The 16,205-nt window shown below is 41.1% G+C and overlaps 1 protein-coding gene across 3 annotated transcripts in view; it reads right to left on the bottom strand.

Annotated features, from left to right (window-relative positions):
* Positions 1-16,205, bottom strand: part of FBXO22 (F-box protein 22) — a 30,380-nt gene that overhangs the window by 7,908 nt on the left and 6,267 nt on the right. For all 3 annotated transcript variants that reach the window (XM_067754940.1, XM_067754929.1, XM_067754949.1), the window contains exons 3-5: positions 11,419-11,506; positions 10,511-10,606; positions 6,350-6,514 (exon numbers count right to left, since the gene is read on the bottom strand). In XM_067754940.1, the coding sequence (XP_067611041.1) occupies positions 6,350-6,514; positions 10,511-10,606; positions 11,419-11,473 (316 nt within the window). In that variant the 5' untranslated portion in view covers positions 11,474-11,506. The remainder of the gene's footprint in view (positions 1-6,349; positions 6,515-10,510; positions 10,607-11,418; positions 11,507-16,205) is intronic.

Below are 16,205 nucleotides of genomic sequence, written 5' to 3' on the forward strand. Positions count from 1 at the left end.
CCGTGGGATCAACAGTTTACGATTGTTTTACAAAGAAGGGCTGCTAATCCTAGAAAAGTGACTGGCCCAGGACGGCATCTTGGCAGCCTCTAGACCCACATCTCCTGACTCTCAGTTTTAAGTTTTAGAAACCTAAAAACGTCTAAGTCTCTCCCTTTCCTGATTTCTAAGCTCTAGGCCCTCTTTTACAATTGCCTACTAAGATTTTCATCTGAATGTTCTATAGGCACCGCCCTTATTCATCCAACGCACACTGAGTGCTTTCAACATCCTCCTCCAGTGGTCTTGTTCTACAGCGGGACCACACACACACAAATCTAGAAAGTAGACTCACTTCCCCGCACCCAACTTGGAGAACAAATCTGCCTTAGCCCAGGCTGGCTGCCTGACAGAGCAGACAGGTCTGTATCATGTACCAGAAGGAAGGTACAATTCAAACTCCCTGACACTAAAAATTGAGGCCTAAGATACACGAGCCTGAAAAGACGACTACCCAGCTCATTCTGAGGGAAATCCTGGCACTGCCTTCAGTCCTGCCTCTGTGGGGAAACAGGAGGGCCCTCTGCTCACTAGCAGCATCTGAGGACTTTCAACTTCAGGAAAGCACGCTAGCCATATTCTCAGCTCCGATGTTTGTTGGGCAGATGACGTACTCAACCAGCCCAACTATAAAAGGTGCAAGTTCCAGTTCACTGTTCCCTGAAATCCAGCATGAAATCTAAGTCACAGCAGACTGAGTGGCTGAAGAGCACATGGGCCATCCATTCCTTTGGCAGCTCTAAACATTTTTAGATTTTGCAGAGAGCTCAGTAACCAGACCTCATTGGTTTGGATCCTACAACTGCTTTTATTTTAAGGAGACATAGTTGGGGTGATGCCATTGGTGTTCATAGAGTGACATGGGGTAAGAAACAGCTTGAAAAACAAGCTATTTATTATAAGGGCATATGGATCCACTAGAATTTATCTCAGTTCTCAGAAAACTGGGAAGAGTTAATGCTGCTTCTGCCCTAGCTCAGCCAAACCTGTGGCCCACATCTAGCAAATGATGATGGTCTGTATCTCATGTACTACCCTCCATCCTGGCTGCACTATATTCCTCCTACACGTGTCCCTCAACTCAGAATTCCTCCACTGATAGTCTATGTATCTTTGTATGCTGCCTTAAATTCATTTTCAAATAAGGCAGAATATAAATTCATTATAGCTATGCTCAAGCTGGAAGGTTAAATAAAAGGAGAAAAATCAAATCTAGACACCCAGTGCAGCATCAGATTCAGGAAAGCCAGCTATGAAGAACTATTCCAAAGATTGGCTAGGACTGCTTGAAAAGGCTTTAGGTCTGCATGTTCAGATTTCTACTCTTTTTAGGGAAGCCTCTCTGAAGACAGCTGTTTTATGGCCTGTTTGAAAGTGATGTAATCTAAATGCATGTAGAAAACCTACGTGAAAGATAATGTCTACTTGAAATGAGAGGCTAATACCATGAACAATTCATGAACAATTCATAGATAGAAGCTGTGTTCTCTCTTCCTCACAACCTTAGTTTTAGCATCACTTCCTTCCCTGTATCTTTATATCCATCTTTTTTACACTAAACATGTATAAATATGAAGTCAGCATGCTAGGGCATGACTTTTGGAGTCAGACCTGGATCAGAACTCAGGCTCAACCCCTTGTAGCCATCTGACTGAGCAATTTACTAGACTTCTCCAAGTGCAGCTTCCTCCTCTAAAACTGGGGCAGGAGCAAGTCTCAAGAATGGTTGTGATAATTAAATACGATAATGTCATAAAGAAGCATCCAAGCCTGCTCAGTGCCCGGCCCCCGGTAAGGGTTCAATAGAGGAGAGCTATCAAAACATGGTCTGGCTAAACTGAGGGCCCCGACCACGAGTTACACAAGTTATCAAATAATGAAATGACACTCAAGATGCTATCTCCCCTTGAATCAAATGAATCTGAAGTAAACATCATATTTAGAGGGAAAATAAAGAAGCCATGCATCCTATCCTCCAAACCAGCTAGGGGTCACCTGTGCTGCTCTGGCTATCACGTAGTTGTCATGCTTTTTTGAGATGCACCTTATCCAAAAATCTCTCTGATATCGTTCAATGAGAAGCCGTGTCACTTTACGTACATGGTAGGGGATGAAAAAAAAGAGAAGCACCACACCAGTCAGCTCCATGAACATGAGCCTACGGCCCGGGGGCTCAGGGGCTGTATCCTGCCAGCACCATAACCTGGGAGCTGGCCCCCACCAGGCCCCTTACAGTTCTCTGCTAGTTCTCTGCTCTCTCCTAGCTCTTTGCTCCTGGAGCTGAGTGAAATCCACCACAAAGGGCAGGAAAGCCTAACAAAACACTGGCACCACGCTCCTTCTAAGTCACCTTCCTGCTTTAGAAGCTGCCCAGCTTTTTCAAGGGCTAGGCAGCTTCTAAAGCAGGACAAGTTCCGTCACTTAACTTTTAGCACCATTTTTCTCTGCTTTGCACCTGATCACTGACTGTGGCCCCCTCAAGATTCTCTATGAAATCTCCAGATAATTTAAAAACCTAATCCCTCAAATTTTTTTTGGACTCTGACTTAACAAATAATTAAAATTTAGTTTTTACACCTCTCAGTTGCTGGCAGAGTAGTCATCAGAAGACCAAAATGAAGTAAGCAGAAAGGACGCGAACAACAACCATTAATTACCTGATATTCCTAAATTTGTATCTGTGGTCGAGACCATTCTCCTGAGCTCCAGACCCACATATTCAACTGTCTAATCAATGTCCCCATCTCAAATTCAATGTGTCCAACCCAGAACTGACCACCTGACTCCTCCAACCTGCGCCCCCGTCTATTCCTTACCTCAAGGAGAAGGTACTGCGCACCTGCCCTGGCAGAAACCTCGGTGACAACACTGCCATGGTCCTCATTCTCACCCCACAACGTTTTAACCCATCACCTCACCCTGTGGACTCACGTGGGAACTTCATCTTGAATCCGCCATGTCTCTACAACACCACTGCAATAGCCACAACAGCCCCCGTTCTCCCTGCCTCCCCTCTTGTGTTCCTCCAAAGCCATCACACCACAGCCAGAGGGGCATTTTCCAAACACCCATCAGTTGTGCCACTCCTTAGTTTAGAATCCCGGCTTCGACTTCCGCTGCCCTTGGGCACGTCAAGATCCTCAGTGCTGAGCGGCCCCACCCTGCATCCCAGCTCCACCTCACACCACACCCCTCCTCACACCCACCACTCTCCAGATACGCTGGAACTCCTTACATTTCCTATGAGCCAGTGAATCCACAGCACCTAAATCCTGAAGGTGACTTGCCAGGCCCTTTCTATGTCCTGTCCTTTCATCTATTTTTGTCAGTAAGCTGGAAAGAAGGTACAGTACTCCTACGATACTCTTCCTGACTCCACATCTGAGGGACCTCTCCCCACTCTAGTTCACTTCTACCCAGCGCTCTGCCCAAATGTCACTTTCCCAACACCCCAGAGTGGATTAAGTCCATGATTACGCTTCCTAGCACCTCTTCTACTTGGTAACACTTACACATCTGTGGTACTGTATTCAAAGTCGGCCTGGCCTGCTAGACTGGAAGCTCCAAGAGGCAGGACAGTGTGTCTCCAACAAGCATCTCCAGAGCCCCGCACATACAGGGACTGGCATATGACATGCACGTGAACAATTTTTGAATGAATGGACATTGGCTTTTATGGCACTTAGGGAACAGAGGTATTTTTGCCTTCACTCCTTAAGAATTAAGTGCTAGCCCACATACACATACACATACACACACATATATATATATATATTTTTTTTTCATTCCAGAGACTATTTTTAACACAGGATACCATTCAGACTTTAAAACAACCTATGCCTTGTTTAAGAAATGCACCAGTTTGGTAAGTTCTTCAAAAAGAATATAAAAGAAAGTGTGCATGTGTATGTATATATATAAATTTATACGTACCGTGACAGTGGGTCCGATTACGACACTCCCTATACACAGGCTCTGGAAAAACTATAATATCACACACGAGGTCCCTGCGCACAGAGGCACTGCCTATTTCACAGGAGGCCGAGCTGCTTTGTTTGCTCACACACCACATTCTAGTCAGAGTGGCCAAGTCTACAACGCAGGGGAAGACAGACCACAGCCCAGGGGCCAAATCCGGCACCCCTGCTTTTGTATAAAGTTTTATTGGAACAAAGCTGATTTTTTATGTACTGTCTATAGCTGCTTCTGCACTCCCAACGGCAGAGTTGAATAGATGCAACTGAGGCTGTATCACTGGCAAAACCTGTAATATTCACTATCTGGCCTTTACAGAGAAAGTGTGCCGAGCCTGAGGGACACTACCAGGAACGGGGTGCCTTCCACTGTCATGGAACATAGATAAGAGTTGCTCCGGGTGTCTGGTTCAGGAGTGCAGGCTGGGACTCTGGAGAAGGCACGTCCCACAGGCTCCAACCACTCACTCCTTGCCCACCTCAGAGGCCTCCATCTTCTCGTCCACATAAAAGACAATGGTCCAATTTTAGAAGTGAAGAAAATAGTATGGGAAAGAATAGAGATTATCATCTCAATCTAGGCAAAGCCTCAATTTCCAGAAGGCCACGAACAGGATGAAAATGATGCCTTGGAATAAGCCAAACTTGTTGACAGCAAACAGCTTAGGGAAAGGACACCAATAAAAACGCTTCACACAGCAGAAAAACGTAGGGCTCTTTTTCATTTCAGTTTTCTGATTCCTATACTTATTTAGCACTATAATGCAAACAAGGTCTAAAACAAATCTAATAACTATTTTATCATAAAATAGATGGTTCCTTCCACTCAAGATTTTGGGTCTTTCTTGTAAATGGACAAAACTAGGCTTCTAGCTTCAAGCATACCATGAGGACCTCAATCATGGATCCCCCAGGTTGCTATAGGGCAGAGGGGAGCATGCCCAGGAGGCACCACACTTACTTCTGGACCCAAAAAGACAGTACAGAGGAGGCTTGGCAATATGACCTTCAGCAAAAGCACTGAGTCAAAGGCCAAACAAGCTTCTCTAACAAGTTAACCCCAATCAGTTCATCTGCAGAGGTAGATGCAAGGCCTTAACACTGCTTTGCTTGAATAATTAGTTTGTTGCTTACTATATTAAATTAAGCTTTCTTATCAGAGCTTAGAAACTGAGCTAACCCTTTACCTCTTCAAAATCACCTCATGGGACTTCCCTGGTGGCGCAGTGGTTGAGAGTCTGCCTGCTGATGCAGGGGACACAGGTTCGTGCCCTGGTCTGGGAAGATCCCACATGCCGCAGAGCGGCTGGGCCCGTGAGCCGTGGCTGCTGAGCCTGCGCATCCGGAGCCTGTGCTCCGCAACGGGAGAGGCCACAACAGTGAGAGGCCCGCATACCGCAAAAAAAAAAAAAAATCACCTCATGCATGACCTGTCTACTCCAGCCAAGCTTCCTGCCTGACATATCCTACTAAACCGTTGTTTGATATACTCTGCCTTAACTTACACTACTTCTAAAACTTATCAAGTTCGTTACACTTATTCTCGTCTTTCTAATTAGTCAATATTGAACTAACCTGTATCTTTTAATTTTTGAAAAAACAAATGCTTATTACTAGCATAAAAGAGAAATAAAACCTTAAACTTTTCAGCTTCAAAAAACAAAATAGAAACTTTTCAGCTTCAAAAAACAAAATAGGGCAAAATGATAAGAAAACGTTCAAGGGCTTCCCTGGTGGTGCGGTGGTTGGGAATCCGCCTGCCAATTCAGGGGACACGGGTTTGAGCCCTGGTCCGGGAAGATCCCATATGCTGCGGAGCAACTAGGCCCGTGAGCCACAACTGCTAAGACTGCGCTCTGGAGTCTGCGAGCCACAACTACTGAAACCCGCGCACCTGGAGCCGGTGCTCCGCAATGAGAGAGGCCACCGCAATGAGAAGCCTGCGCACCGCAATGAAGTGTAGGCCCTGCTCGCCGCAACTAGAGAAAGCCCACGCGCAGCAACGAAGACCCAACACGGCCAAATAATTTTAAAAAAAATAGAAAATGTTCAAAGAGGAAGAAATCCTTCAAAATTCAGAATTAAATACAAGTAAGTTTATTATCAACAGAGTATTTATGGAAAATTCATCTCTGATTCTCTCAGGCTTTAATGTAAGTAAAATAATTTAAAAAGTAAATCCATTCTACCAAAAACAATATTGCACTAGCCTCTGTTAATCACTAATTTGAATTATCCACATCTGCAGTAACGTGTACTTAATTCAGACTCTCTCAAAGTAACAAACAAAATCAATCAACAATACGGGCAATTAATGGTAAATAATAACAACTTACCTACTTCAGTGAGTTGATGCCTTTCTAGTGTTAATTTCTTTGGATCCATAATAAAATGAAAGGGTTTTATTTTTATTCCTTCAATTTGAGGAAATAACAGAGCAAAACCAGATTCTCCAATTTCTATTTCCTGAGGTGGATTGCTACTTGATCCCATTGGCGTCACTAGGAAAAAAGTTAAACAGTTTTGTGAACGGATTCAATAAAAACAGAAGTTTCATCTGGTGTAAATTACCCAGCCACACCTAGGTAACTTCAGTTTAGGTCACTAACATAATCAATAAGGTAACAGGCCACTATCTGAATAAGAGTTTCTCAGCTTTGAAATTTTTAGAGGTATAAGGTCATGATGCCTAAAATTTACTTTCAAATTGTTCAGAAAGAAATGTTTTCATAAACAAAGACAGAAAAAGCAAATGTTGCAAAATTTTTTACAACAGTGAATCTAGATGAAGGATATATGGGTGTTTATTGTACTATTCTATTATTCTTTTCCCTTTTCTATAGGTTTGAAGCTTTTCTAAATAAAAAGTTGGGGGAGGGTAGTAACTACATCTTCACAGCAATTCTACTTGTAAAATTTATCATAGAATATTTGACAATTATATACACTATATATATTGTGTGTATGTAGAATTGAAATACACACACACATATATATATAACTGTATTTGGAGATAAAGCCTTTAAATAAAGAGGCAATTAAGGTTAAATGAGGTCACAAGGGTCAGGCCCTAATCCAGTAAGATTGGTGTCCTTTCAAGAAGAGGAAGAAACATCAGAGATGAAGGCATACAGAGAAAAGAGAAAAAGCTATGTGAGGACCCAGTGAGAAGGCACGTGGCTGTATGTAAGCCAAAGAATGAAGCCTCAGAAGAAAGGAAAAATGCCAACACCTTGGACTTCCAGACTCCAGAAATGTGAGAAAATAAATTTCTGTTGTTTAAGCCATCCAGTCTATAGTATTTTGTTATGGCTGCCCTGGCAGACCGATACAAATACTGCAGATTACAAGTTCACTGAAAACTGTATTTTATATAAATATATAAATACATATTTTATGCACGCACATACATATACACACATATATACATATATCTATACTACACACCTATCTGTATCTATACGCTGTACTACATACCAAAAGTCTGGAAGGTTATGCATCATAAAATTAACAGAGTGGTTAACTCTACTTAAAGCTTAAAGTAGCTTAACTTTTTTCTTTTTTGCTTTTCTAATTTTCCTTTACTTTTTTTTAAAAACAGTAAATGGCTCTTACTAGTATAAAAAAGAAACTCTTAAAAAAAAGTGTTAATAAGCCTTTTAGAAACCAAAGATAGAACAAAATGGAAAAAAAAATTTTCAAAGAGAAAATTTCAGAATCTAATCAAACCCCACATAACATATTCTGAATTTAAAAACATGAAAATAAAATTTCAGAGTTTATTATCAGGCCCTCTTCTACAAAAAAATATCAAAACATAAAAGCAATTTTTTTTGTCCGTAGCAGGCCTCAAGACAATCCGAATTAAAAGCCAATAGTCTTTGTTATAGAAATTGACAGGATGCTTCTAAAATATATGTGGAAATGCAAAGGACCTAGATAGCCAGAGCAATTTTTAAAAAGAAGGACATCAAGATCTATGGAAATCAATCTTTAAAAAGAACATCAAGACCTACAGTAATATGACTCTGGCTTAAGGATACACAAATAAATCAATGGAACAGAATCAAATCCAGAAACAGACCCACAAACATACAGCCAATTATTTTTGACAAAGGTGCTGAGACAATTTAATGAGGAAGAAAAGTCTTCAACAAATGGCACTGGAATACCTAGATAAACATATGAAAAAAAATTAACCCTGAACCTACCTTATACCATACACAAAAATTAATTCAAGTTAAGTCACAGAATACTACTCTAGAATTTTAATGAATTACTCATATGCAAAATAACATGAGTCTCAAAAATATTATGTTGTTAAAAATATTTATGTTGAGTGAAAGAGCCAAGATAAAGAGAGTATATAACATGATTCCATTTATATTACATTCACCAACAGGCCAAACTAACCTATGGTCACTGAAACTGGAACTGGGGTTTCCTACGGAAGTAGGGAATGGCAGGAAGAGGGCATGAGGGAACTTCCTGGGGTGATGGAAACATACTAAATATTGACTAGCATGTCAGTTTCACCAGGATATGAATTTGTCAAAACTCATTAAACTGGGGCTTCCCTGGTGGCGCAGTGGTTGAGAGTCAGCCTGCCGACGCAGGGGATGCGGGTTCGTGCCCCGGTCCGGGAAGATCCCACATGCTGCGGAGTGGCTGGGCCCGTGAGCCATGGCCGCTGAGCCTGCGCGTCCAGAGCCTGTGCTCCACAACGGGAGAGGCCACAGCAGTGAGAGGCCCGCATACCGCAAAACAAAAAAAAAACTCGTTAAACTGTACACTCAGGATTGTGCATTTCACTGTAAGTAAAGTTTACCTCAATTAAGAAAGAAAATGATCTCTGTATATATAAAAATGAACAAATTCTCAAACTTGAAATTTTTCCAACCTAAAGAACGAAGATGGGTTAGTAGCCAATGGCTATTTTAGAAATAATCACTAACTGTGGCCTAAGAAAAAGGAATCCAATCAACTGTCTTGGTGGAAGTTTTTCTGTGACATATGTGGAACAAAGAAAGTGCTCAGCTGTGGGAACAAGAATCAATAAGAAGGGTAAGGAGTAGGTCCAAGAAAACACAAGAGGACAGGTCCCGACTAAAGGGAGTTGGAATGATACTCACTCCCAACATGAAGATCGTTAAGAGAACTTAGAAAGATGACCAACTGCTCTGAAACATGGCAAACATGAGAGGAAGGCTTCAGGTAGACTGCCCACCCCTCACTATGGGGTCATGGAGGCAAGAGTGTTGCCCAGGTTGGCCCGCCCTCTCCTGTCCCTAACCCCCAGCTGAAATTTTAAAGAGGAGAACCTTAGTCATGCTTTGAGGACGCCACAGAGTGTATGGTGGGGAGGTCTAACCAAATGATGTAAGAAATGAAAGCTATGTTTCTATAGAAGCATTTGTTAATAACTAATAATGGTAAAAACTAGATCACTCATTTAAGGAAAATTTGAAAGTTAAAAGAAAATCAGTCACTGCCATCATTTTTTTTAATCCAATGAGAAACAAAATTTGTGGTGATGGGGCTGATATAATAGTATAGGGGTGGGAGCTGATAGCAGGAGGGATGAAACAGTCCCCCATCAACCATACATTTACCCTTATTCATCTGTAAACACTTGAAATCCTTTGTAGTTCATTGTACAAGACTCCTAAATTCCAATCAAAAGTCTCTCAGTGAAGATTAAAAATGCCATTTACGGAGTGCAACAAGAAATAATAATAGCTAACACTTAGTTACCGCTTATTGCATATCTTTATTCTAAATGCTGTACATGTGCTAACTCATTTAATCCTCAAACCCTCTGAAGAAGGTACGGTCAATCACCCCCATGTAATAGATGGGGAAACTGAAGCCCCATGAGGTCAGCTAACTCGCCCAAAGTCATACCGATACTAAAGTGGTACAGCTGGGATCCCAATCTAGGGATGCGAACCACTGCACCATGACAGCTTTAACAGGATCCCGCTCCCCCCATTAGATACAGAAGTCAAAATAATTAAAACCAGCAAAAATTCACCAGTAGCAAACTTGGAAAGTTCCTGCTATAAACTTCAAACAGTGGCAGCCAAGCAGAGAAAGAGAAGTTTCCTAGTAAGGCCTACTGCAGTTCCTGATCCCAGCCCTACCTCACCCCATCCACCAGAAACAGTTCTGGCTGAACTGACGAAAGAAAGAATGCTTGCTAATACTTCCCAGTTTGTAGAAAGGAAGAATGAGATCTCTGTCCTCTTATGAATGGCTCCTGGAAAGATATGAATTAGATTTGGTTTACATGGACAGCCCTGAGATTTGAAATATTAACCACAATAACCTAAGGAAAATTAATATAAGTGAAATATAATACCATGGTATATATGACCAACTTTATTGTACTTTGGATGGCCAAAAATATAAACATGCTGTTAAGCTACAAATAACCCACCAATCTATAGGACCCCACATTAATGCAAAGCAAGGAAATCAAGTTGGTATTCTCTCACCTACAATCCCTGGGGTCACAATCCCAAGGACTTGGCATTGTTTTGGGAACAGCTTCTCAAGGGCAAATGCTGCTTCCATAGAAGTTCTTTTCCTGGCTGTAATAACACAGGAAAATTATTCAGTGTCATCCATTTAAGGTCAAATTTGATGAGGAAGGGGGAAAAAAAGCAAATATTAAATTATTTTACACGAGAATACTTTACAAGGAAGTCTAAAAACTTTGATTAAAAACAAAAAAGTTTTTCTGTTTTGAGCCCTTGTTTTATACGTTAAATTCTAAATCTGACCTTAAACATTGCCAGTTTGCCTTCTTTTACTTGTTCACATACTGCTTCTGCCTCAATGACAGCAGCAGCAGCAGCTGATTTTCAGATTTACTATTATACCTTTCTGTTCAGCTGATATTAAAGCATTATGACTTTTCTACCACACTGTCACCTGGATTCAAATCAGACAATGATAATCCACTATCCAAGTCTAACTCTGGGCCTCAGTGTGCCCAACATGGGATATAGTCTGCTTCTTCGTTTAGCAAGCCAAGAATGCACAGTATCTACAGATAACCTTGGTAAATGGTCATCCAATACAATAAAAGGCTTGAATACCCAAAGACATCCTGTTTTAATAGTAAAAAGAAGTGCCTGGAGGATTCAAGTATTTCAAAAAGAGAAAAACACCTTACTAAAGTAAAGAATTTGTTTCAATTGTACCACAAGGTTTAGAAATCAATCTTCAAAGCAAAAGGGCTTCTCAAAGTTCAAAGACAGCATATTCATGCATTCTCCAGGGAGTAGGCCCATAGCCTCAGAAAGTCAGTAACTCTCAGAATGAGAATAGTATTTATCTCCAAAACAATGTACACAGGGAACGAAAAAAAAAATCCAAAACTTTTTCCTTTGATATTCACCTCTCTTATGGCCACGACACTCCTCCAGACTAATGAAAGTTTCTGAATCAGCCATGTAAAGAACTGTCTGTGGTAAGATATGGACATTCTGCAAAGGAAAAAAAAAAAAAATCAGAACCTGATCACACAAATCTATGAATGCTTTTGTGGTCCCTTAAAGTTCTGCCCTGGTCCAAACTACTGTTGCCCTACCCTCCCTTCAGGTCAGTATTGGCATTCTGAGTCGATCCATTTCTCACTCATTTTTCACTCATGAGCTTTCATTTTCAGTTCATTCATTTGTTGAGCATCTATTATTTCTTCAAGTCAAACTCATTCCAGCTTGACTCAAGAAGTTCATTTTCACAATAATTTAAGCTCTTAAACAAAAACATTAAGTACCAGCAAAAGATTCCACTTGCTTTATGTGAACAGGTACCACAGCAACAGAAACATCTCAGCAACAGAGGGAAGGTATACAGACCGTATCATTCCTCTTTTCATTGCCTACCGAATTAAATAATCCAGGTCTTCACGTCCAGCTTGCCAACTAGTTTCCTACAGGAATCTATTGCTCACTACTATCCAGACAAGCCCGCTTCTGTATATATTCTTCTGCAGCTCTCTTCCTTTTGTACTTAAGATTGTTTCCCTTAAGAAACAGCGTTAAGTGCCAGACCCTCTATAAAACCTTTTCCTAGACTTCCTTAGGACCTCTGACCTCACATGCGACATCCCTGACATCCCAGTCATTCTTGTTTGTGTCTTATCTCCACTTACAAGGGAGGGCTGTAAGCCCTTACAACTTGGGCTTATTTGTTTTCCACCAAAATTCGTAACAGACAAGTGGCAAAGTGGCTCAACTAAATGAAAAGGTGAACATATTTTTCCTCCTAAGTTGGTTATTTCAAAGATTTTTACTATCAAAATGGAATGAAGAAGTGAGCATATAGCAAAGCCTCAACACTGACTAAATGAAAAAGAAATGTTGATTTCGGAAAGTTAAGATGTTTCAGAATAGATTCCATATAGACAAACTCATAAAACATACTGAGATAGAATGATGACCCTGAGGTCGCTTACGGGCTGGATAAGACCTATGGATATAGTTTCCTTGGTCCACAAGGCATTTTCAAAGAATATAATTTGGGGAGGAGTGGCTAAGATAACAGAGTGATAAGACCTTGACTCACATCCTACCACAGGCACTCTAAAATTACAACTATTTATAGAGGAACTATTGATGAGAACAACTTCAAGACTAGCAGAAAAAATTTTCCACAACTAAAGACATAAAGAAGGAACCACCATGAGAAGGGCAGAAGGGGGAAACTGGAGATACAGTATAGTCAAGACCCACACCCTGAATAGGTGACCTACAAATGGGAGGATAATCACAATTGCAGAGGTTCTCCACAAGGAGTGAGGGATCCGAGCCCCACATTGGACTCTCCAGCCCAGGGGTCCTGCACCACGAAGATGAGGACCCAGAACATCTGGCTATGAAGGCCAGCGGGGCTTGTGTACAGAAGAGCCGGAGGGCTGGAGGAAACAGAGACTCTATTCATAGAGGGTGCATGCAAAATCTCATATGCCCTGAGTCCCACCTAAGAGGCAGTAATTTGAAAGGAGCCTGGGTCAGACATACTTCCTGATCTTGGAGAGCCTCCTGGAGAGGCAGGAGGCAACTGGGACTCTCCCTAGGGACAGAGACACTAGCAGCAGCCATTTACAGGAACTTGTTCTAGCAGGAAAACACTGATGCTGGCTAGCACCATTTTGGAGTCCTCCCTCTAGTCTACTAGTGCCGAGGGCTTACCTACCCACCAGCTCCAGCCCCTTCTCCAGGCCACACAGCCAACTTCACCAGGACCCAGCCCCACCCACCAGCAGCTGGCAGCCTCCACATGAGGAGCACCTGGCAGCCAATAAGGCTGGGGGGCCAGCCTTGCCTACCAGCACACCCACAGTAATCAGCCCTGCCACAGCAGAAGGGCCCTTGAAGCCCACATAAGGGGCATCCCTAGAGGATATAGCTCTGGTGACCAGAGCTCCTGGGCCCCACAGGACATCTCCTACTTCTCCAAGATCAGGAAGCATAAATGACCTGCCTAATACAAAGAAATAAAAACAGAAAAATCAGGCAAAATGAAGTGACAGAGGAATATGTCCCAAACAAAGGAACAAGACAAAATCCCAGAGGAAAAAGTAAGTGAAGAGAGATAAGCAATCTACCTGATAAAGAGTGCAAGATGACGATTACAAAGATGCTCAATGAAATCAGGAAAAGAACGGACACAGTGAGAAGTTTAACAGTAAGTGATAAAGAAGAATCAAACAGATCTGAAAAACACAATAGCTGAAGTAAAAAACACACTAGAAAGAATCAACAGTAGCTTAGATGATACAGAGGAATGGATGAGTGTACTAAAACATATAGTACAAACTACTCAAGCTGAACAGAACAAAAAAAAATTGTTTTAATGACAATAGTTTAAGAAACCTCTGGGACAACATCAAGAGTACTAACATTTACAATATACGGGTCCCAGAAGTCGAGGAGAGAGAAAGAGGCAGAGAACTTATTTGAAGAACAGTAGCTAAAAACTTCCCTAATCTGGGAAAGGAAACAGACATCCAGGTCCAGGAAGCACAGTCCCAAACAAGATGAACAAAGAGGTCCACACCAAGACACACTGTTATTAAAAGGGCAAAAATTAAAGATTAAGAGAGAATCTTAAAAGGAGCAAGGGAAAAGCAACTAGTTAGGTACAAGGGAATTCCAATAACACTGTCAGCAAATTTTTCAGTAGACACTTTGCAGGCCAGAAGGGAACGGCATGATATATTCAATGTGATGAAAGGAAAAAATACACAACCAAGAACAGTCTATCTGGCAAGGCTATTATTCAGATTTGAAGGAGCGATATAGAGTTTTACAGACAAGCAAATCCTAAGAGTTCAGCACCTGTAAACAGCCTTTATAAGAAATGTTTAAGGGACTTCTCTAAACAGAAAAGAAAAACACCACACTAGGCAATATAAAAATCTAGTAGGAAGGTTAAAAGACAAAAGTAATAAAATCATCTATATCCACAAAAAGTAGTTAAGGGACACAAACAAACAAAAAAGGAAAATATAATGTAAAAAAAACAATAAAAGGTGGGGGTGGATTCAGGTTTGTTAGAATGTGTTTGAACTTAAGAATCATCAACTTAAAATAATCACAAATATATACATGGGCTGTTATATATGAACCTCAAGGTAATTACAAACCAAAAATCTATAATAGATACACACACAGGGCTTCCCTGGTGGCGCAGAGATTAAGAATCCGCCTGCCAATGCAGGGGACACGGGTTCAAGCCCTGGTCTGGGAAGATCCCACATGCCGCAGAGCAACTAAGCCCGCGAGCCACAACTACTGAGCCTGCACTCTAGAGCCCGTGAGCCACAACTACTGAAGCCCTCACGCCTAGAGCCCATGCTCCGCAACAAGAGAAGCCACCATGATGAGAAGCCCACGCATCTCAACAAAGAGTAGCCCCCACTCGCCACAACTAGAGAAAGCCTGCACACAGCAAAGAAGACCAAAACGCAGCCAATAAAATAAAATAAAACAAATTTTAAAAAAAAAGATACACACACACACACACACACACACACACACACACACACGATAAAGGAATCCAAACCTAACACTAAGAATAGTCATCAAATCACAAGGGAGGCAAGCAAAAGAAGCAAAAAAGAACTACAAAAGCAACCTGGAAACAATGAACAAAACAGCAATAAGTACATACTTATCAATTATTAATTTAAATGTAAACGGACTAAATGCTCCAATCAAAAGACACAGACTGGCTGAATGGGTGAAAAAATAAGATCCTTATACATAGTGCCTAGAAGAAACTCACTTCAGATCTAAAGACACACACACTGAAAGTAAGGGGATGGAAAAAGGTATTCCATGGAAATGGAAATGAAAAGCAAGCTGGGTAGCATTACTTTGATAAATGGATTGATCCACCAAGATATAACAATTGTAAATATATATGCACCCAAAAAGGGAGCACCTAAATACATAAACCAAATAGAAACAAAGGGAGAAAGTCCCAGTAACAAAATAATAGTAGGGGACTTTAACACCCCACTTACATCAATGGACAGATCATTCAGAGAGAAGATCAACAAGGAAACACTGGCCTTAAACAATACATTACGATAGACAGACAATAGCTATAACATATAGAACATTCCATCCAAAAGCAGCAGAATACACATTATTTTCAAGTGCACATCAAACACTCTCTAGGGTAGATAACATTCTAGGCCACAGAACAAGTCTCGATAAATTTAAGAAGACTGAAATCACATCCAGCATCTTTTCTGACCACGACACTATGAGACTAGAAATTAACCACAAGAAAAAAAAATGGCAAAAAAACACTGGTGGGCCAAACAATATGTGACTAAGTAACCAAAGGGTAACTGAAGAAATCAAATACCTGGTGACAAGAAAAATATACCTGGTGACAAATGAATATGGAAACACGATCCAAAATCTGTGGGATGCAGCAAAAGCAGTTCTAAGAGGTAAGTTTATAGCAATGCAAGCCTACCTCAGAATACAAGAAAAATCTCAGTACAAAACCTAACCTTATACCTAAAGGAACTAGAAAAAGAAGAACACACAAACCCAGTTAGAAGAAATCATAAAGCTCAGAGCAGAAATAAATGAAATAGAGACAGTAAAACAACAGGAAAGAGCAAAGAAACTAAGAGCTGGTTCTGTGAAAAGATAAACA

The sequence above is a fragment of the Pseudorca crassidens genome, chromosome 1, assembly GCF_039906515.1.
Source record: "Pseudorca crassidens isolate mPseCra1 chromosome 1, mPseCra1.hap1, whole genome shotgun sequence".
Lineage (NCBI taxonomy): Eukaryota > Metazoa > Chordata > Mammalia > Artiodactyla > Delphinidae > Pseudorca > Pseudorca crassidens.